This window comes from Propithecus coquereli, unplaced genomic scaffold, assembly GCF_000956105.1.
Source record: "Propithecus coquereli isolate 6110/MARCELLA unplaced genomic scaffold, Pcoq_1.0 Scaffold2, whole genome shotgun sequence".
Taxonomy (NCBI): Eukaryota; Metazoa; Chordata; class Mammalia; order Primates; family Indriidae; genus Propithecus; species Propithecus coquereli.
Genome location: NW_012144966.1, coordinates 948579 through 969535, shown reverse-complemented (window position 1 = coordinate 969535; position 20957 = coordinate 948579). Strand labels below are relative to the sequence as shown.

The 20957-nt window shown below is 43.6% G+C and overlaps 1 protein-coding gene across 1 annotated transcript in view; it reads left to right on the top strand.

Annotated features, from left to right (window-relative positions):
• The window catches only part of BAALC (brain and acute leukemia, cytoplasmic), a 66613-nt gene extending 46061 nt beyond the window's left edge, over positions 1–20552 (top strand). The window contains exons 2-3 of the mRNA XM_012643579.1: positions 8654–8820; positions 20206–20552. Coding sequence (XP_012499033.1) covers positions 8654–8820; positions 20206–20310 — 272 coding nt within the window. The 3' untranslated portion in view covers positions 20311–20552. The remainder of the gene's footprint in view (positions 1–8653; positions 8821–20205) is intronic.
• Positions 20553–20957: the final 405 nt, after the last annotated feature.

Sequence of the window (20957 nt, the reverse complement as noted above, 5' to 3'; positions counted from 1 at the left end):
GTTATCTGTTTGTTAGACATCCCAACAGACCCTTTTCTGTGTTCACACACACACGAATATGTGTGTGTACGTATTCCTGTACAAAAACATCATAATAACATAGTATGTAACATAGTTTTTTCAACATCAAAGCTGCCATTTGTGCACATTTATGCTCTACTTGCTTTTCCATTCATTATTATATTATATATTAAGCTTCTATTTATGTAAATCTACTTCATACTTTTAATTGTATAGAATTCCATAGTATAGGTATATAATTTATTTTAGTAATTATACAGCCAATGAATGACTGTGGATTACATTTTTCACTATTACAGGGGAAGAAGGAACATCCTCAACAAGGCTCTTTGTGCAGTGGTCAGGGGTTTTCTAAAGTAGATACTGAGGACAGAAGTCGCTGAGTCATAATGGCGCACAGTTTAAACTTGAATAGATTCTGCCAAATGCCCTTCAGGATAGTTCTGTTTGCACTCCCACCAACAGTGTACGAGAGAACCCATTATCCCATACCCTTTCAACATTTAATATTATCACTTTTTAACTTTTGTTACTCCGATGGGTAAGAAACGATATATATTTAAATTTTGCATGGCTCTACTTTTCAGTAATTCTTACGTAATCCATAAGTTCCCAGTTAAATTACAGGAGCATAAAGGATTCAGGTAAGTAAATGTTTTATTATCATAACAGCACAGTGCTACGCACAAAGTGAGCACCCAAGAGATGCCAGAGAATTGATTGATTGCTTTGGGTGGTTTAAAAATTACAAGAATTAAAACAATTCAATTGATCAAATTCTCCTAATTTTGATTGACTCAAATATATTGCTTAGCTCTAATAAAGATATGTCATCTGATTTCTAATGTCCACCTCAGAGAATAATTTAGTGCCAGCTGCAGCTGGTGTGGAAAGAGCCTAATGAAGAAGCTGTTTGTAGTAAGCTCAGAAAACGTCAAGGAGTTAAAAAAACAAAACAAAACAACAGCGAGAAACTAACTGCCACTTCCCTAAAGGGCTAACAACCCCAAAAGTGATTGAACAAGGAAAACAAGGAGTGTCTTAGTCTGTTTGGCCTGCTATAACAAGTACCTTAGACTGGGTAATTTATAAGCAATGGAAGTTTATTGCTTACAATTATGAAGGCTGGAAGTCCAAGATCAAGGCACCAGGAGATTCAGCATCTGACGAGGGCTAGGTCTCTGCTCCAAAGATGGTAGCTCTTGCTGTATCTTCACATGGCGGGAGAGTCAAGAAGCTCCATTCAACCTCTTTCATAAGGACATTAATCCTGTTCATAAGGGAGAAATCCTCATGACTTAATCACCTTCCAGAGGCCTCACCTCTTAATACTATTGCATTGGGGGTTAAATTTATACATACGAATTTTGGGGGGACCCCAACATTCAGATTATAGTAGGGAGGAAAATTGCTTTAGAAGAATCTTTTCCTAAAGAAAAATTTAAGTGACTAAGAAAAAGAGTCTAAATTGCAGGCCATCAAGTCTAGTATGGTGCCAGGCACCTTTGGAGCAGTTTAGGGGTGTCACCTTAAACTGTCCTGACCAATCTGCTCTGTGGTGCTCTTGGAGCATGGATGAAGCTTCAGGGAAGGAAGGTATCACTGAGAGGATCAAAGGGAGAGAGAGAAGTAAGTAAGCCCTGGAGAACACTGACAGATCCCAAGGGTAGCAGTAGGGAGAAGAAAAGTAAGATTGTGACTTTTCCTTTTGGCTGTTCCCCAGTTTATTAGCTTGTTTGTTGTCTCCTGGGAGTCTCTCTGGAGAGAGAAGAATCCAGGTCTATTTCACCAAAGACAAACAGGACTCTCCTTGCCTCTGTGTGCTGTCCTCTCAGTTCCAGCTGTAGTTCTCAGCAGGTGTCTTTCTTGCATGCTGCTGGGTACCACGGAGGAGCCGTCTCCACCTCCAAACCCCATGGCCAAGGACAGATGTGACAGGCTGGTGGTTCATCTCAGGGAACAGTGGTGTTCCAGGGCCCTCTCGGTCGGGACCCATGTCCTTTGGGGACTGTCGCTCGTGCTACCGTTGTCCTTAAGGACTGTGGAAATCCACCAGTCAATCTCTCTCCCCACCCGTTGCTGTTCAAGTCCAAACGTGCTGCTTTATTTTCTTTGGTCAATACAACATTCTGAAATGTGTTGCTCGCCACTTTAAAAATAACAGCTTTGTTGAGCTATAATTCACATACCATACAATTGATGCATGTTAAGCATACAATTCATGATTTTTTTTCATCTCAGAGTTGTACGGCCATCCCTGCAGTCAATTTTAGAACATTTTCATCGCATCAAAAAGAAACTTCATATCTATGAATAGTCACCCTCATTTTCCTCCATACCCTCAGCCCTAGACAACCACTGATCTGCTTTTCTACCTGTAGAATTGCCTATTTTGAATATTTCATATAAGTGGAATCATACAGTATGTGTATGATTCCATCTGTAACTGGTTTCTGTCACTTAGCATAGTATTTTCAAGGTTCATCACTGTTGTAGCATGTATCAGTACTTCATTTTTTTGTATTGCCCAATAATATTCTATTGTTTATATATACCATATTTTATTTATCCATTCATCAACTGATGGATATTTGGGTTTCTTTTACTTTTTGGCTATTATAAGTAATGCTTCTATGACCATTCGTGTTGAAGTTTTTGTGTGGATATAGGTTTTCATTTCCCTTGGCTGTATACCCACAAGTGGAATTTCTGGATCATGGTAACTCTATGTCTAACCTTTTGAGGAATTGTCAGGCTGAAAGCACCTGCACCATCTCATTCCCACCAGCAGTGAATGAGGGTTCCAAATTCTCCACATGTTCCCCAGCACTCACTAGCCATCCTCCTTAGTGTGAAGTAGTACCTCCTTGTGAGTTTTGATATACATGTACCTTATAGCTAATTATGCTGAGTGTCTTTCCTGTGTTTGTGGCCATTTACATATCTTCTATGGATAAATGTCTATTCAGATCCTTTGCCCATATTTTAATTGGGTTATTTGACTCTTTTATGATTGAGTGGTAAGAGCTCTTTGAGAGTAAGCGTTCTTATCAGATATATAATTTGCAAAAATTTCTCCCATTCTGTGGATTGTCATTTCACTTTCTTCATGGCATTCTTCGAAGCACAAAAGTTTTAGTTTTGAAGATGACCATTTTATTTACTTGTTGTTGTTGTTGTTGCTTATGTTTTTGGGATCATTTCTAAGAAACCATTACCTAATCCAAGGTCATGAAGATTTACACCTATGTTTTCTTTTCAGTGTTTTATAGTTTCAGATCTTACATTTAGATCTTTGATCCTTTTGACTTTATTTTTGTAGATGGTGTATATGTACTCCTTCACGTAGATATTCAGTTGTCCCAGCACATTTGTTGAAAAACTATTCTTTCTCCATTGAATTGTCTTGGCACCCTTGTCCAAAATCAACTGACCATAAATGTAAGGGTTGCTCAGTATTTTCTAAGAATGATTTTATATTAGCCACGCAAAAGATCATATATCATATTATACATGGTATGTGGTCAATGGTTACTCATCAGACTGAAGAAATGACAGACACCCTCCCATTTTGAAAGATAAGACAAATTCTCAGTAAGTGGCTCGTTAATCACAATTTATTTAATTTATACCTCAGTTCAGACAAAATTATCATCAGCCATATGTTCAGGACCTGAGCCCAGAGAGTGTTTGATGAACCAGTTTCATCTGATGTGACTTTAGGAGATTCTTCCCAGATAGATTGCTAATGTCTTATACTTTGGTTTTCTGCCATTGAGGGAATGACTTGCAGGTTGTTTCTGATGATTTTGGACAGACTCTTGGTGATCACCTTCACCAAGGAAAGCCAGGTGCTCAAGCTAAGGAGAAACTGCCCCTTGGCCTGCTCTCCCCATGGCATCCAGCTACAGTTTTACATTTCCATACTCTGCCCTCCTGCCCGGCTCCATTTCCAAAATAGCAAGGAGCTTTAGCAAGAAGTCATTGGTTGCAATTCATCAGCAAGCTTTGGACACAGCTGTTTCCCATCTTTTGACAAAGTCAGCAGTTTGGCTTGTCTCCTGGGTGGAATGAAAATTTTGTGAAGGGTGTCAAAAAGACATACTCGAGGGGCACTCAAATTGTCTCTTAATTTACTGCTACAGAATTCACTGTGGAAAAAATATAGATGAGCATTTTGTATGCAACCCTCAAAACTAGCACCTGTGTTGATTTCTATATCAGATATACATATGTATAGATAGATAGATCTGTATGTATTTGTGTGTACATGAAGTACTGATACATGTTACAACAGTGATGAACCTTGAAAATACTATGAGCCTCCACGGTCTTAAGAATCCCCTGTCTCAAGTCCCTGGGGTGGAGTGGGGTGGAGGGAACTTGTTAAAATGAATATTCCTGGGCCTCTTGTGAATCAGAAGTTCTGGGGGAATGAATGTAGGATCCACATTTTAACAGACACCCCAGGTGGGTCACACTAAAATTTGAGAACTGTTTACTTGGAAGTTTTTCCTCAATGGAAATACTTGCCAATACCATAAGGTTTGAAACATATAGAACCTGCGTTAAACTTCAGTTTCTTCTCCTGCAAAATAAGGGTAATTCTGCCATCTCCCAGGCTTGAGAGGAATGGTGTGGAGTAGACATGCAGATGGAGCCCCTGGTCTAGGAAAATGCAGCCTTCACAACACTGTCCCCCCAGTCTGGGGCACTTGATGCCCAGTAGGGCTGCCAGATAAAATTCAGAATGCCCAATTAAACCTGAATCTCAGAAAAACAACAATAATTCTTTATTATAAGTGTGGCAGCAGTGCCCAGGGCAGTTTCTGGGGTCTCGGGGTTGGTGGGACAAGCTCTATGGGGGGATTTGGAAAGTTATCCCTCAGTGGCCTCCATGCCCAAGCTCCAGCCTTCCCAGAAATTCTGTGAGCTTCCTAGATCTCTTAATAAATCCCTTTGTAACTTGAATTCTCCAGTCCGTGTCTGTTGCTTACAGCTAAGAACCCTGACTGATACAGCACCTCTCTACTCAACAACCTGCCATCTGTCTTCTGTTTCCACCACTTCCCTGAGCTCTCCCTGAAGTGATCAGGCGACTTAACTGTACAACCTCTTGGGTTTTCTTGCTTCTGTATCCTCTTCTTGGGGAGGAGCGTGTAGAGGACACAGTCTACCCATGACTGCCTGCCTGGAGGGAGCACGGGGAATTAAGACCTGGCTCAGTGTGCCACTGCAGATCCTCCCCTCCACCGCTAGTGCCTCCCACTGGCCAAACCCAACCAGAAGCCGGGGGGCAAGGGAGCCTGTTGACAGGTGCATTCGGGTCAGTCTCCCGGGACACAGAGCAGGGTGGAGAGAAGGAAAGTGTGAATCTGGAGGGGCGGAGGAAGTGTATCCAGCAAGCAGGGTATATATGCTGTCTTAGGTTTGGTTCCTTAGAAACAGAGCCTGAGATGGGGATTTTGCACAAGTGACTCCTGGGGACACTTCTGGGAGGAACCACATGTGAGGGAAGGAGGGAGAGAAGCAGGAGGGGGCAGCAGAAAGAGCTGGGCAAAGATGTAGTTTCGGGATTTGTCTAGCCTCAGTGGGGTCTCTGCCTCAGTCTTGTGCTTTAAAGGCCTCTGCCCCTCCTACCTTGTCAGCCCCACCCTTTCCCACAGGGCCTGAGTTATCCAGGGGCCAAAGGGACATACCTACCAAAGCCTTAGCCCTCCCTCAGGACTAGTGGCTTTTCCACCCCCCAATACATCACAGACAAATACATGGTCCTGCTGTGTGTGACTAATACCCAGCTCACACCCCCTGTGACTCACCACATGAGCTTGACAGCACCCAAAGTAGTCTATACCCTGTTTAATCAGAGAAGGTCAACCAGACAAGTTTGCTCTTGGGTGTTCTGGCAATGTCAAGTTGCTATAGAAATTTCTAAATGCTTGCACTCAGTTTTTTTTACTTATCCCACAGCAGACCAGTGACAACAGTTTGGTCCCTGGGCCACATTGAGTAGCTGTGTTCTAGACTTTTCTGTAGGTGCCGGGACTCTAGAATGTAATCTAAATCCCACCAAGTCCAAATCACACTAATCCTGCTTCCAGGGTCTTCATGGGTCTCTTCTCCTGACCCATTCTCCAGGTGCTCACTGCCCTGGGCCCACGCTGTTTGCAGGGAGGACAGCGGCAGAGATGAGATGTGTGTGCTGGGGTGCCCATACACATGCGTTTCAGGCCCCTTTTGAGGCAGGATGAAGGGTAAGGGAATGAGAAGAGAAAGAAACAGGCTGTGGCTGGCAGAGGAAGGGGGCCACAGAGATTTGGGGCAAGCCCTGCAAAGGAATTTCACCTAGAATCCACCCAGAGCACCCCAATATGCTGAAGCCTGCCAGTCAGGAAGCTCTGGACCATGCATTTTCTGCTGTGACTTCCAGTGTTTCTAATTTTGATTTCTATCCCACGGTCACAGTGAGAGCATTTGGCAGAGCAGATGGGCGACGTGTGGCTAGGTGTCCTGTGGACCACTGTCTCCTCAGCTGGGAGCTGCGGCGTCATCAGCCCTGCTCGGCCAACCACTCTGCCAGCCCCCAATACGTCAAGCACACTGTGCTTCCGGTGCCTGCCTCATGGCAAGTCATTTCTCAACACCCAGGGGAAGGATTTTGTTTATTTTCCTTAAGTTTGATTAAAAGCAAGCCCAGGCGAACACCCCCAAAAAGCAGAAACAAATGACAATTTTTTTAAAAACCTACGCAATTAGCCAATAGGCATATAAATAATATAATATTTCTAGTAAATCAAAAAGCATAAATCCAAGCAATGAGATACTTTATTTTGCATGCTAAATTGGCAGAGATGAGCAACAAGAATATTCAGTATTTGTGAGGTTTAGGGAATACTGCTGTTTTGCCTACTGGTGGCAGAAAGGCAATAAGGAGAAAGATTTATAGAGCTACATTTGGGAATATCTTGCAAAAGACTGGAAAATATGATATCCTTTGAAATCTAGAAGACATTGTTCCATAGTCTTCTTTCATTGGTTGCTGATGAAAAGTTGTCAGTCTCAGTCTTGGATTTTTTTCTCTTCTGGGGCTGTTCTTGTTGTCATTGATGTTCTGAAATTTCACTAGGATAATTATCCTGCGAAGTATTTGGTAGGCTATGTCAAGTTAGGGTTTCACCTGTTTCTTCAGTTCTGAGAAATCCTTTTGTATTATTTCTGTGAATATTGCTTCCCCTCAATCTTCTCTAGCCTCTCCTTCTAAAACTCTTGTCAGATCAAGGTTTAATTTCTAGATTTCTATTCTATGTTTCCTAATATGTTTTCTATACACTCACTCACTATCTCGTGCTACTTTCCAGGAGAATTCCTTAGCTTGCCCTTTCAGCTCAGTAAATTGCTCTTCAACGATGTCTATCCTGCTATTCAGCTTCTCTATTGAGGTTTTTTTTTTCTCTCTCACCTCAACAGTTAAGATTATTATTTTGAATATCTCTGAAACTTTTTGAGTCACTCTTGTCCTCAGTTTGTGGTTATATTATCTTCCTTCATTTTTCTGAGCAGACTGGTTGCACTTATCTAAAATTCTCTTCTGTATACCATACTAATTCCATTTCCTTTGGGGTCTCTAACAGAAAGTTAGTTGTTTCTCTTTAATGGTGTTGGCCTTCCCCAAATGTTTGCTTGTTCTTGGTTTTGTACTGATTTTCGTAACTGAAATTTCCTCCTTGAATGTCACCTGCACCTAGCTGAGAAGGCCTAGAGGGAGTGACTACTATTGGCCTGACTCTTGGCACTATTTTCAGAAAGCCAGTCTTCTGGGCCTGGGTTTCCTCTTTCTCTCAGGCGTCCCCAGCCTCTGAGACACACCCCTCACAGACTTCCCCATCATTGCCGTGTGGCCCCATCTGGTTGGGCAGCTCCTGGCCTGCCTGTGGCTATAGCAGAGGCTCTGCCTGCTTCTTGCATCCCACTTGGCACTCCCCTTCCTGCTTCCTGGGCCACCTTTCCTCCTTCCAGTGAGATACTTTCATCCTTCATTAATTCCTCAGTGTAGTCCTGCCCTTCCGTTTAAGTGAGGCTATTTAAACCTCTTTCTGTCATTTCTTGGCACTTGCTCTGTGAGGCACACATGTTCAGCCCTACACTTTGAGGTGGAATGATGCAAAACTCTCTGTGTAACCTTCAAGCTAGTAATCCCACTTCTAGGTACTTATCCCCAGGAAGTAACTAAAAATAAAACTTTAACTACAAGGAGTTTCATCACAGTAACATTTATTATGGAAAGGTGGAAACAAGTATCCGATCAGATGGGATTAGTTAAATAAATGGTGACATATCCATACGCAGCAGACGTGTGTGAAAAACAATATGGCAGAATATTTAATGGCATGGAAACATGTCATCAAGGTATCATTAAGTGAAAATTTGAGGTTACAAAATTATTTTAAAATCTAACTTTTGGAAAAAGCACACATGTTCTCATAGAAAAGGGTAGCTATGCATGTTGGGATTTCTGATAACATTCGTTCTTTCTTTTTGACTATCTTTTTCTCTACAATCTTGAGATTGTTTGCAGCAACTGCCATGTGCCAGCCTCTGGAGCAGAGGTAACCTCCCCGTTTACCTTCCCCAGGTGTGCTGGAAGATGGACTGTCCTCCAATGGTGTGCCCCCATCTACAGCCCCAGGTGGAATATCCAACCCAGAGAAGAAGACGAACTGTGGGACCCAGTGCCAAAATCCCCAGAATCTCAGCTCAGGCCCTCTGACCCAGAAACAGAATGGCCTTCAGACCACAGAGGTAAGGTCCCAGCCACAGAATAGGCTGAGGACTAGAGAATGGGGGGCGCGAAGGGGGTTGCTTCAGGGCAGAGCCACCCAGAGGCTGTGTTCCGAACAGGATGGCCCACCTTGGCAATGGAAATTCTCCACCCTGCTATATAAAAATTGCTGCAAACCCTACCCCAACTCCAGCCTTTCCCCTGCCTGAGGGTTGCCGTATTTTGTTGAAGCAGGGGAAATAGGTCCTTGATATTTGTACTCTAAAAGAAATGTGTGTTTGCTTAAGTACAGCTTTGTTGAAGGATCTCCTTTTCTGTGGCAGCACCTACTGTCTTGGTGTGAGGACTGTGCTGTTTAGAGGAAGCAGTCTTAAGCCAGGCAGCCGGCCACTCGCAGGGCTTGGCCGAGTAGGGAGTAGGCAGAAGAAGGAGAGAGACCAGCGTGGTAGGAGACAAGCCTGGCATTTTGTCTCAGACCCTCCAACCAGGTGGGCACTGGAAGGGTCCCCAAGGGTGGCTTTCATAGCAGAATATGGTGACAGCATCATCCTAGACCATTGCTGTTGGAAAGGGGGCAGGGCGGTGGTGTTCCCACACCTGGCTGTGATCCTTTCTTTTCTCCTAGAACTATTGTTAGGAAGTGTTCATCCTGCTGCCCTTAGCTTCTCCCATGGTGCAGGAGGGCAAAGCCCTGAACGAATGCTCTCAGAAAGCCGGGCTCAGGAGTCTGTAGTCGCTTTCTCTTGCTCAGATCTTCCCTTCAACTTCCTCACCTGCCCTGTGCCCCAGCCCCTTCAAAGTCTACCACTTACCCTGCCCTCCAAACCCTTTTTCTCCAGTCTCCTCCGTCAAAACTTACTGGTCCCGTCTGTCTCTTTGGGCCAATGCCATGTGTTTTCTGAGGATATAACTCATTATCTAATGATGGAATTCTTGCTCACATCAATAAGTTGCCTTTCTAAGCTATGGCCAGAAAACCTGTTGCAAATTCAGCTCTAAAGCTCATAACTAAGGACCTTACAGAAATCACTTAATCTCTCAGAATCCCAGGTTCCTTATCCACACAATGGCCATAATACCGACATGAGTGAACAGGTGGGCCTGCTCCCTGTGGCATACTTAAGAATGGCAGGAAGGATTAAGAGGGGAAAGTTAGGCACACGGCACCATAACCACTTAAATGAGACACTAGCAGTGGCCCTGCAGACACAAAGGTAAGAGGTGGGTAGATGGGAGGGTAGTGGTGACCTTCCTGCATTGTGGGTCCTGGTTGTCTACTCGTTGCTGTGTCCCAGGGCCATCTGGGCCTCACAGAACTGTGTGCAGAGCTTGGTGACTGCTTTAGTGCAGGCTCCAACATTTGTCCTCTAGTGTCCTCCCCACAGGTGTGCCCCACCCTTTGAACCAAGATGGGCCGCGGTAGGGAGGACGCAGCTCTCCTGGTGGATGGCGTGATGCACGCACTTGTTTCCCCACCTCATTTCCTGTCACCATTGTTCATCACTTTAAAATTGTGTTTTGCAGCTCAGAAAGTAATTTTAGGTTTACTGGCTCATTAAGTCCCTCTAAGAGCATTGTGAAGTAAGCATCACCCCCATTTTATACACAAGGAAACTGAGACTCATTTGGTTGTGTGACACGAGTAAGGCCACATAAGTGCTGGAGATAATTGTCAGTAACTTTAAATTGAAAAAGGTTGCCGTCAGAAAGGTGGAGCATGAGATCTTAAAGTACTTGTTTGAGAAGAATTATGTATTAATCAACTATCGCCTCAATCATGCTGCATAACAAAGCACATCAATGTTCAGTGGCTTAACCAACTGTTTTCCCCTCTCACGGTCAACTGCAGCTGAAATAGGCCAGGCCTGACTTTGGCTCTAGCTCGGTCTATTTCATGTGCATTATTCTGGGAATCAGGCCAAGAGAGCAGAGCTCTCATAGGTATATTCTTCTCACAACTATGGCAGAAACTACAGAGGGCAGAGCCAGACTGCTTGAACACAGGTCATGTCTCTGCTCACACCATACCTACTAATGTCCTATTGGTCAAAGCAAGTCAATGAACAAGCCCAACATGAAGCAGAGAGGCATACTCTGTCCAAAGTGGAGAGAGAGCAAAGAATGAGGAGCAATAGTGCAGTCTACCACAAATAACATGCATACAGAAAAATGCAAAAGTCATAAGTTCAATGAATTTTAATGAGCTGACACACCCATGGAACCATCGTGTAGGTAAAAGCGTAGAACATTATCACCCACCCATAAGTCCCCTGTGCACTCTTCCCAGCCACCATCCCTCCTCTACAATGCAACCACGCTTCTGACTGCTAATATTGTAGATCAATGTAGTTTATTTTTGAGACCTTTATAAATGGAATAATATAGTGTGTGCCTTTTTGTGTGTGGCTTCTTTTGCTCAGCATTATCCTTGTGAAAATCATCCACGTTGTTGTGAGTTGGGATAATGTTCTCATTTTCATTGTTACGTATATTTCATTATATGAATTCACCACAATTTAACCATTTTACTGGATGGATATTTGGGTTGTTTCCAGTTTGGGGCTATTGTGAACAATATAGCTGTTAACATTCTTGTGTGTGTCCCTTGGCAGACATTCATTCCCTTCTTTTGGTTATATATCTAGGAGTAGAGTTGCTGGGTCATAGGATAGTGATATATTTGACTTTAGATGTTGACAGATAGTTTTCCAAAGTGGTTATACCACTTTACATTCTCACCAGCAGTGGATGAGTTCCAGCTATGGGATACAAAAATCTAAAATCAGTAAGCTGTGCTTAGTCTGTCTTCCTGAGGCCTGTAATAGCAACAATTGTGTGTGTTCTAAGTACAACATAGCTCACTAAACACTTTTGTTATATTATCTCGCTTAATCCTCACAATAACTCTACAATGTTGATATTGTGGTCTCCAGGTTACAGACGAGAATTGAGACTCAGACAGAGCTAAAGAAAGCACACACCCACACTGCACACACAGTCTAGGAGCTCGTGGGACAGCTGAGATGGGACTGGGCACAGCCAGCCTCCACAGGGCTCCAGCAGTCGTAGAAACTGTGTCACAGGGGAGTGATGACCACACACACCTGACCAACACGACACCACTGAGCGGATGATCACATCCATAAGCAATCCCAGTAGCTTTTGTTTTTGCAGTTCAATAAACATGGCTGTGTTGTAACTATTTCCAAAATAAGACCAGGGAGCAGATAACTTCAGTTTTCAGTGTTCAGACAATTGCTGAAGTTTATCAGTGGTCTTCAAATCTTGAGTCCTCAACAGTCCCTCAAAGATTTTCCATCTATAGTGTCTAAGTGTAAGTTTACAAGGAAAGTTTGCCTCTGATTAAAGCTTCTGTCAGCAGAGCTATCTCATACCAACACTCAGGCAGCCTCTCAACTGCCTAGAATCTGCCCAAAGAAAATAGTTTTCTTCCTATCTCCTCCGGGGCCTTTGATATACTGTGTCTTCCCAGTTTGTCTCTTATACTCTGGGCCAAAACTCAGCATCCACTTGCTTTTTCTGGTCTTCCTTTGTACCCCCAAGATGACCTAGAAGCATTTCACAGCCTTCCCTTTGTGCATCGCTCTTTGGCATTTTTCTAAAGCTTTCCTTCTCCAGAAGACCCCATTTCGTGAAGCAGGCTCTGCCACATGCCTAACTGCCGTTTTCCGTTCAGATTTACAAAACAAATCTGTGTGTTTAAGGCAATCCTTAGGCCTGGAAAATTTCCTCATCAGTTCCTATAACTACTCTTAAGATTCATTTGTCAGGTGTTCACAGAGTGCTGTCGAGGTGCCAGGCGCCGTTCTAGTGCCAGGGATCCAGGAGTGGAAAAGGCGGACATGGCTTTTGCTCTGAGGCCGCTGCCAGTTGTAATGGGGGTGAGGGTGGGGAGTCAGATAATATAGAATAAATAAGCAAAGCATTTATAGTCCAGAAATGGTGCTAGGAAGGAACAAGAAAGTCACTAGGGGGTAGTAACTACTCCATCTAACACAGATGCCGCCCCACAGCTCAAAGCGCTTTCTGGAGGGTGGGTGGGGGGCACCTAATGTCACTAATGACTGTGAGCAGCAACAGCTCATGTTCTGGGCCTTTCTCCACTTCATAGCTTCATAAACAAACCATCTTCCTTTTTTTTTTCAATTCCCTCTGGCCCCTGCCTTATGCCTAGTGTTAATAGGTGCTAACTGGCAAAAACACTGTGGCAAAGATGATCTTTCACAAATTGGATCTGACTGTCTCTGTGGGGAGCTCTTGCTCTTTCTTTATTGCACCTTGATTTCCTTGGTCATTTGGGGCCTTATTGACTCTGCAGGGTCTGATAAATCACTGGCTCAGTCTCCTCCGCCCAGCTCCCGGCCTGAGCTCCACAAGCGGCACGAGAGGCAGGTCTCCTCCTGCCCATCTGTTGTTCAGGAACTCTGGGCTGCCTCCAAACATTCACTCTCGAACCGAATGTGCCATGTCCTTGGGGTTAGGTCTCTTGTTTTTTTCCCTTCTAAACTACTTCCTCAAGTATTCGGCTACAGTAGAAATGTATATGTGGATATAATTCTATGCAGACAAAAAGCTCCAAATATATGGCTGGCCTCCCAAGGGGCCTTCATGCCTTCAGCAGCTGCGTATTTTCAAGTTGCTTTATTATTCTTGGCAAAGTGACCAGACCGTGCTAAAGGAATTAGCCGATGGACTGATCTCAGCTAAGGAGCTTCTACCTTCTGCCCTCCCCCAACCCCAGTGTCTGGCCCAGTCTAGGAAAGACAGGGAAGCCCCACAGAGATGGGAGACCCAATCAAGAAAGCAGGATAGGACCAGCCCACAATTTCTCCTGGACAACAGTACCATGAGACATATCAGGGAAGCGTTTGGAAAGCAAATATGAATCGCTCCTAGAAAAACAAAAACAAGACATTAAATAGTGGCAGAGAACAAAAGAAACCACTGGACAAAACCAAAGAGAGGGAAAGCTGTTAGAAGGGTACTTTGTTTACCTATTGGGTACAGGGAACACACTTCTGGTGACGGGCACACTAAAAGCCCCTACTTAAACATTATACAAGGTATCCATGTAACAAAAAATTTGTACCCCCTTAATATTTTGAAATAAAAGAGAGAAGAAGCACTTTGGTGCACTCACTAGCTCAAGATTGGGAAAAAGGAAAGTATTTAGCAGTATAGGGATGTGCACCTATTTATGGGCTGCTGCCTGTTGTAGAGATTTGCAAAATTCACTATTTATTTAAAGGTCTGCCGGAAAACCAGTTTAGTTAAAAGACTCTCAGGGCAGAGCCCTCCTTCTTCTTTATATTCTTCCCTTGACCCCTGAGCCCACTTCAGGGCCATGCACCTGACAGGTGCTCAATAACTATGTGTTGATTGAATGAAATAGTCTCATAATTGGCTCAGCTTAGAAAAGGTTTCCCGTGGCTAGGACCCCACCCATCCTGGCTCTGCACCACTGTAATAGGGTGACTGTTTTCTCAACTGCTTTTCTAAAGCAGGTTCTGCTGCCTTCCTAATGTTTGATCTTCTATCTGAGATTCAAGTTGAAAAGCAACAACCCCTTTTGGCACTTGGTAGAACCCCTAGGCTGAGTGAGTCTAAGTGAGAATGGGGCATAGGACGGTGGTCTGCACAGGATTTGCTCCAGGCTTGGAGGATTCTTGAGAGTTTTGCCTGAAGCATGGTCCGGCATTGCCTTCCCAGGCTAGCAACTGGCCCTTGGTGGAGTTGCTAAGATAGAATGTTCCCTGACTGACCTTGCACTGATGCCATAAAAATTCACAAGGCCCCAGAAAATAAATTCATGAAATTTTGGAACTAGAGGTTTGTTATTGTCTTTCTCCCTTTAGTGGGACCTGACTGAAAAGAAGTCAAATGAGTTGAGTTGCAGCTGACAAAGCTCTGGTCTTTAATCTTCAGGGAAGGAGGAGAGGAGGAAACTAACATTTTTTGAGTCCCACTATGTGCCAGGCACACTATATATAACATCATCTTTAACTCTCACAACTCCAAAAGGTAAGAGGTATCATTCCCCACTTGGGAAAATAGAGGCTCAGAAACCAGGTATTCAGCCAACATGGCCCAGGGAGTAGTGATTTGGCTGTGTTAGAATTCAAACCCAGGTCTGTCCATCTCCAAACCCCATGTTCTTCCTTGCCATTACTTGAAACACAGTGGAGACTTTAGAGTGAGCTTCGGTAGAGTTGTGGGAGGCTGGATGCAGGACCTGGGGCCACCATCTTTCATTTGACTCACCACCTGTATTGGCATTGGCCTTGGGCAAATTGCATTAGCCTGAGTGATTTCAGCTGCCTCATTGGGAAAGTGACCACAGTAACCTTCCCACCTGTCTCTCAGGGATGGTGCAAGGAACAATCAATCATGAACATGATTGACATCCTGCAGGGAAATTCTAGAACATTTAGGCAGGACAATGCAAACAATTTCTGTTCCCAGGGATTTTTCTCTCTCTTTCTTTCTGTCTTTAGACTTATCTTCACACATGTATTCATCATCAAATTATTTACTGAGTGTCTGTTATGCGATAGGCACTAAGTTAGATTCTGGGGATACTGCAGTGAACAAAATAGACTAGGTCCCTATCTTCTTGAAGTTTGTAATCTAAGGAGAAAGTAGAAAATAAGTAAACAAACAGATAAATGTACAGTTGAAACTGTAGTTAAAGGCCAGGAAGTAAAGAGTATAGGGAGAGAGACTAACAGGACCCCATGCTTATACAGGATCAGAAAACCCCTGCAAAGCTCCCTAAGAAATTATTAGCTGTGATTGCCTGTGGGGAAGGCATCAAAAGCCAGGAGCCAGGAAGAAAGTGTTACTTTTCAGTGTGGCCTTCTCTACTCCGTGAATTTCTTTTTATCATAATTATGTATTGCTTTTATAATGAAAAAATACTAATTATACAGAAAACTTGGTGTCTCATAAATCATGATCTCAGTAAGCTTTGCTTTTCTTTGTTGTCTGCAAAGAACTGTGAAAAGGTTTATACAATCCCATGTCAGGTACAGATATATTTGTACCAAGCAAAGCCAAGCACATCTCTCTGTTTCCATGTTGGGGGAAAGTGAGAAAAGGCTAAGCAAAATGTAGCTGCAGTCTTGAATACAGATCTCTGTGGAGCAGCCAGGCTGTCCCCACCTCCATGGGGAACAGGCTGGATCATTGACTTCTGAACCCCAAGAGAAACAAGTCCATCTGGGTTGGAGACTGCCAAGAAGTTATCACAGACAATCTGGTTACCCTTGAGAAATGGCAGCCAATGCATTATTTTTAATTAAGAGGCAGTACCAAAAGGACTAAAATCTATGATTCACAGGGTAATAAAACTGCAGAAATCAAAATGAGGCAAGGAAAGAATAGAAAAGCTGTGAAACTAGGTGAGAAACAAGAGGTGGCCCATTAACAAGAGTTGATGGTGATAAAACTCACAAAACAAGAATATTAGAAGTAGAGGAAGGATTGAATTCACAGACAGCTGCATAAGAAAAAAGTGCCAAATAGGCTTCTCTCATCATCGGATTGGGAACCATTAAGATTTTTTTAAAGCTAGTAATTGCAATAGGGACACATTTTCTTTTCCTGTCATTAAAAAAAGGGAGTGGGGTGTTAAAAGGTCTCGCTAGATGAAAATCACATCAGAGGGGAAAATATCTATGTTGTATAAAGTGTCACAGCCCCTGAGGGACAAAATGGTGTAATTGTTCTTTGTATTCACATAGCTCTTTCCTCACAGGAGGGCAAAGAAACTCACTTCTCGGAACTTCTAGAGAAAATATCTGACACTTTAGTTTTCTTTCTCATCTTCTTTTTCTCTTTCTCATTTGGGCTTGGAATCTAAGGTTTCCAAGTTGTAACTGAATTGCAGCAACTTCCAAACCTCCTGAATATTCTCACAGCTGTCAAAGGGGTGGGGTGCCTTTTGGTTAATGTGTTAGATTCAAAAGCTTCTCTTTTATAAAATGTTTCCAAGATAATGCACTGTTGTTCTAATTGTTTAATTTACACTGTCATTCTATTAATAAATTGTTTAATTTGATAAATTTAATGCAATGTAATTATTTGAAAGTGGATTTGTTTATGGTTTGGAATCTTCTGCACCCATAACTGGAGTATAAAACTCTGGTTTGTGCTGTATCCATAATCATACCTTTTAGAGTTATTGTTTTTGTTGCTATTTAGAAGTAGCAGTAGTCACAGTTTCACTAGAATGAGGTTTTAGATTTCAGTTTTCTGTGTTTGACTGACATCATCTTTTGGCAAATAAAATTGATGCTAATAGCTATAATTGGGGTGACTAATCATCCAGGTTTGCCAGGGCCTGAGGAGGTTTCCCGGATGTGAGATTTTTAGTTTCAAAATGTATCAGTCCTGGATAAACAGGGAGAAAAGTTGGTCACCTTATCAATGCTATGTGTTATACTTAATTCTACCAAAAAAAAAAAAAAATGAAAACAAAAACAAAACGAAAACGCAGGCATTATTTTCCCATTTTCAGGTAATGGAACTGAGACTCAAAAGGTTAAAGCAGCATGTCTTGTTACAGCTACCTGGTGGTAAAGGCTTGCTCTAATCCAGGTCTGTCTGGCCCCAAAGCTTGTGCTCTGAACATTTTCATTGTGCAGGCTTGTGATACAGAGATTTAAGAAATTGCCACATTGTGACTGGGATTACAATCATATATATTCTGTGACTATTCCAGGAATTTTGTAGCCTTTGACTCTTTACTTAATGAGCTTGGAAATCCAACTACTGAATTTTCACTTAGATTTTTAAGCTTAGAAATGCAGACTGGAATAGAGAACAGTGTGTCATCTTTAATAACCTTTTGTGACATCTTGCCAACAATCTTTTCTGAAGAAAAGCATTTCTGCAGTCTGGAAAGTTTACATTTCTATTCTGGAAAGTTCTGCCACTTCCCGCCACTTTGAGGGGCATGCTGCCGTCAACCTGGCTCACGTCAAAGATGGCCTCTGTGTCTCTCTCCCCTGCCTCAGTCCTCAGCTTTTATGTAATAACACCCAGGATGGAAGTCAGATGGAACTGGCCTCACAGTGGCCACACTTCAGGAAACAGAATCGTTGACTTTTTTCATCGTGTGTGTGTGTGTGTGTGTGTGTGTGTGTGTGTGTGTGTGTGAGATTAGCATGCATAAGGAAGTCCAATGTGAAGTGGGAAGATGAAGTAACTACTCTTAGGAAAAATGCCTTCAAGGACAAGAGGAGTTGGTTGTAGATGGATAACCAGAGATGTCTAGTTTGAAGGTTGTGAGATTCTGTGAGCTCTCTGCTTTCGGGAAAAAAATAAACTCCTACAAATCTTTGCCAGCCCTGGTGCCAGTTCAGGCTCGGAAGATCTGAGTGTAAGACTGAACCCTAAGCGGTGTTGCTTACTGGTCGTTAAAGCAAGAGTCCACTGACAAATGCAGTGTGCTTATTCATCCATTCACCCATTCATTCCACCAAAGTTAAATTGAGAGCCTGCTCTGTCTCAGAACTGCTCTGAGCACTGGGAACCCAAGGAGAAAACAATGAAATCCTATTTCATGAAATCAATAGATGAGCATAGAGTCAAAATTATCCTTGGACATTCCTCAAATCACCCATAAAGTATTATCTTAGGTCAGGTTCCCCAGAAGCAGAGCCTGAGATGAGTATTCCTTTGGAAGTATTGAAAATGTAGTCTCAGGTGAAACCTGCACGGTAGTGGAGGAGGCAGGGCAGGGCGGGGGACCGAGTCCAGCCAATATGTGAACTCAGCTGAACAGCTGTAGTCTGGCCTCGGCCTGATCCCACAGGGAGCTCCGGAGCACGCCTGGTATCATAGATTTATAGTCCCTTGAGGCAAAAGGGCCAGACTTTTGTTCCCCTAACAATCAGTCATTGGCTATGGGCCTCTCCGGGAATTAGGGTGTAACCTATTGGCATCCCTGGGGGAGGTGGCTCCAATCAGATGAGGGCAATTCTCCAAAGCAGGTTGCTGTGTGAGCAGTTAGCAGCCAACACTCAGAGTCCAGGGCATATGGAGACGGGCTTCGCCAGCAGCTACACCGGCACACAGGATTTATGTGACATATTAGAAACCTACAGAGCAACTGTTAACAAATACAGCAGAACAATTTGTTTTTCTCCAGTGGTGCCAGAATCCACCATTTCTTTGGGTGCGCGGCAGCGGAAGTAGCTGGCGTGTGTTCGGGGGCCATGGCGTATGAAAAATAAGCACCTCCCGACACCCAGCACGGGAAGGTGCTCACACCATGAGGGTCGCTCCCGCGGGACCTGAGACGGACTCTGTTTCCAGGAAGCGGACTGAGAGATGTCATTTTACGGGCTGTTTGGCAGGAAGTGCCCTTGGGGTCAACACCTGTGGAAAGCCACCGTAGCAGGAGAGGGCGGAGGGAGAAGCTGAGCCACGATGCGGGCTGACAACAGCCGCAGCGCCCGCCCCAGGGGGCGCTCTGGAGCTAAACCGCTTGGGGGAACTGACCTGTTTGGGGCCCAGATGGCCCTGCCTTATGCCCCTCCATTTACCGCCTCAGGAGGGGCACGAGCTCGGGTGACTTGGCTCTCTGCCGCTGAGGCCACATTGAAGGGACAACTGGAGGCTGTTGGCTGACTGTTCTCCCTGCAGTGAGTATGGGCAGTCCAGCCACTGGTGTACACGACCACAGGGCTCACCTTGTGCTCATTCCCAGCGCACAGTCCTTGAGTGGAAGCGGTGTGAGATCGCCCCTCACGAGTTAAAGTTGTTTTCTATTTGGGGACTGGGTACATATGCTTTAATATTTAATATTAATCCTGGACCTTTATCATTGGTTTATCATCACTTAGAAGTGGATAGGCTTCCCTTTTTAAGTGCTTTTTTTTTCATTTTTGGTTAGTGACAGGCATTACTTTATTTAATTCTTAAAATAACATTATGAGGTAGTTAGTATTATTATTCCCCATTTTATAAACGAGCATTGAAGAGGTTAGAAAAAACTTGCCCATAGTCAAATTGTATGCCAGTATTTGAACCAAAGTCTATCTGACTCCAAGCTCAAACTCTTAACCACTCTGCTAAAGCCAACTATGAAACTTTTCACATTACTCTTTGATGGACCTTAGCTTTAATAATTCATTCATTCATTTGATAATGTTTTAAGCCAGGCTCTGTGTTGGGTTGGTTTTAGAGATCCATTAGAGAAACCTCTGGAACAGAGTTTATGTGTATATGTTCTTGTGGGTCATTCTTCCTGCCTCTGTGTGTGTGTGAGTGTTTGTGTGTGTGTGTGTGAGTGCAACAACCTCAAGAGATTAATGCAAATTCGAGGACCTTTGGCTATTTCCTAGTAACTCAATACACTGTTTTAAACTTTCCGACAGGCTAAAAGAGATACTAAGAGAATGTCTGCAAAAGAAGTCACCATTAATGACAGCATTCGACAGATGAACAAAAGTCGAAGAATCACAAAGAACTGTGTCAACTAGCAGAGTGTCCAAATAGAAAGTGGACAGACTTCTTTGTTGCCCTTCACAATCCTGGATCCTATCAAGGAAGCTTGAGGAAGCGGATGCCCCTTGCTGAACTTGAACGCTGCTGAGTGCCCTGAGAGACTGTCTTACCTGGCAGCAAACAGCTGCCTGAGTTGTTGGGACCTTCTGAGCTTCCTGTTTATCACGTAAATATATTGGCACAGTGCTCACGTATGCTAATAAACTGCAGACATGCAGTTCAGTTTGCCTCTTTGCAACTCCCGTAACAGGGTCTGGTGTAAAAGAGCTAATGCTACAGATCAGTTTACGAGGCAGAGAAAAGCAGAAGTGGAGCTCCTGGATGAAAGATCCACACCCTAGCACTAAGCTCTCCTGGCTGCAAAAGTGTGTTCGGTTTCAGGCATGCTTATTCTTTCCTTTTTTCTTTTTTTTTTTTTTTTTTTTTTGAGACAGCGTCTCACTGTGTTGCCTGGGCTAGAGTGAGCGCCGTGGCGTCATCCTAGCTCACAGCAACCTCAAACTCCTGGGCTCAAGCGATCCTCCTGCCTCAGCCTCCCGAGTAGCTGGGACTACAGGCATGCGCCACCATGACCGGCTAATTTTTTCTATATATTTTTAGTTGTCCGATTAATTTCTTTATA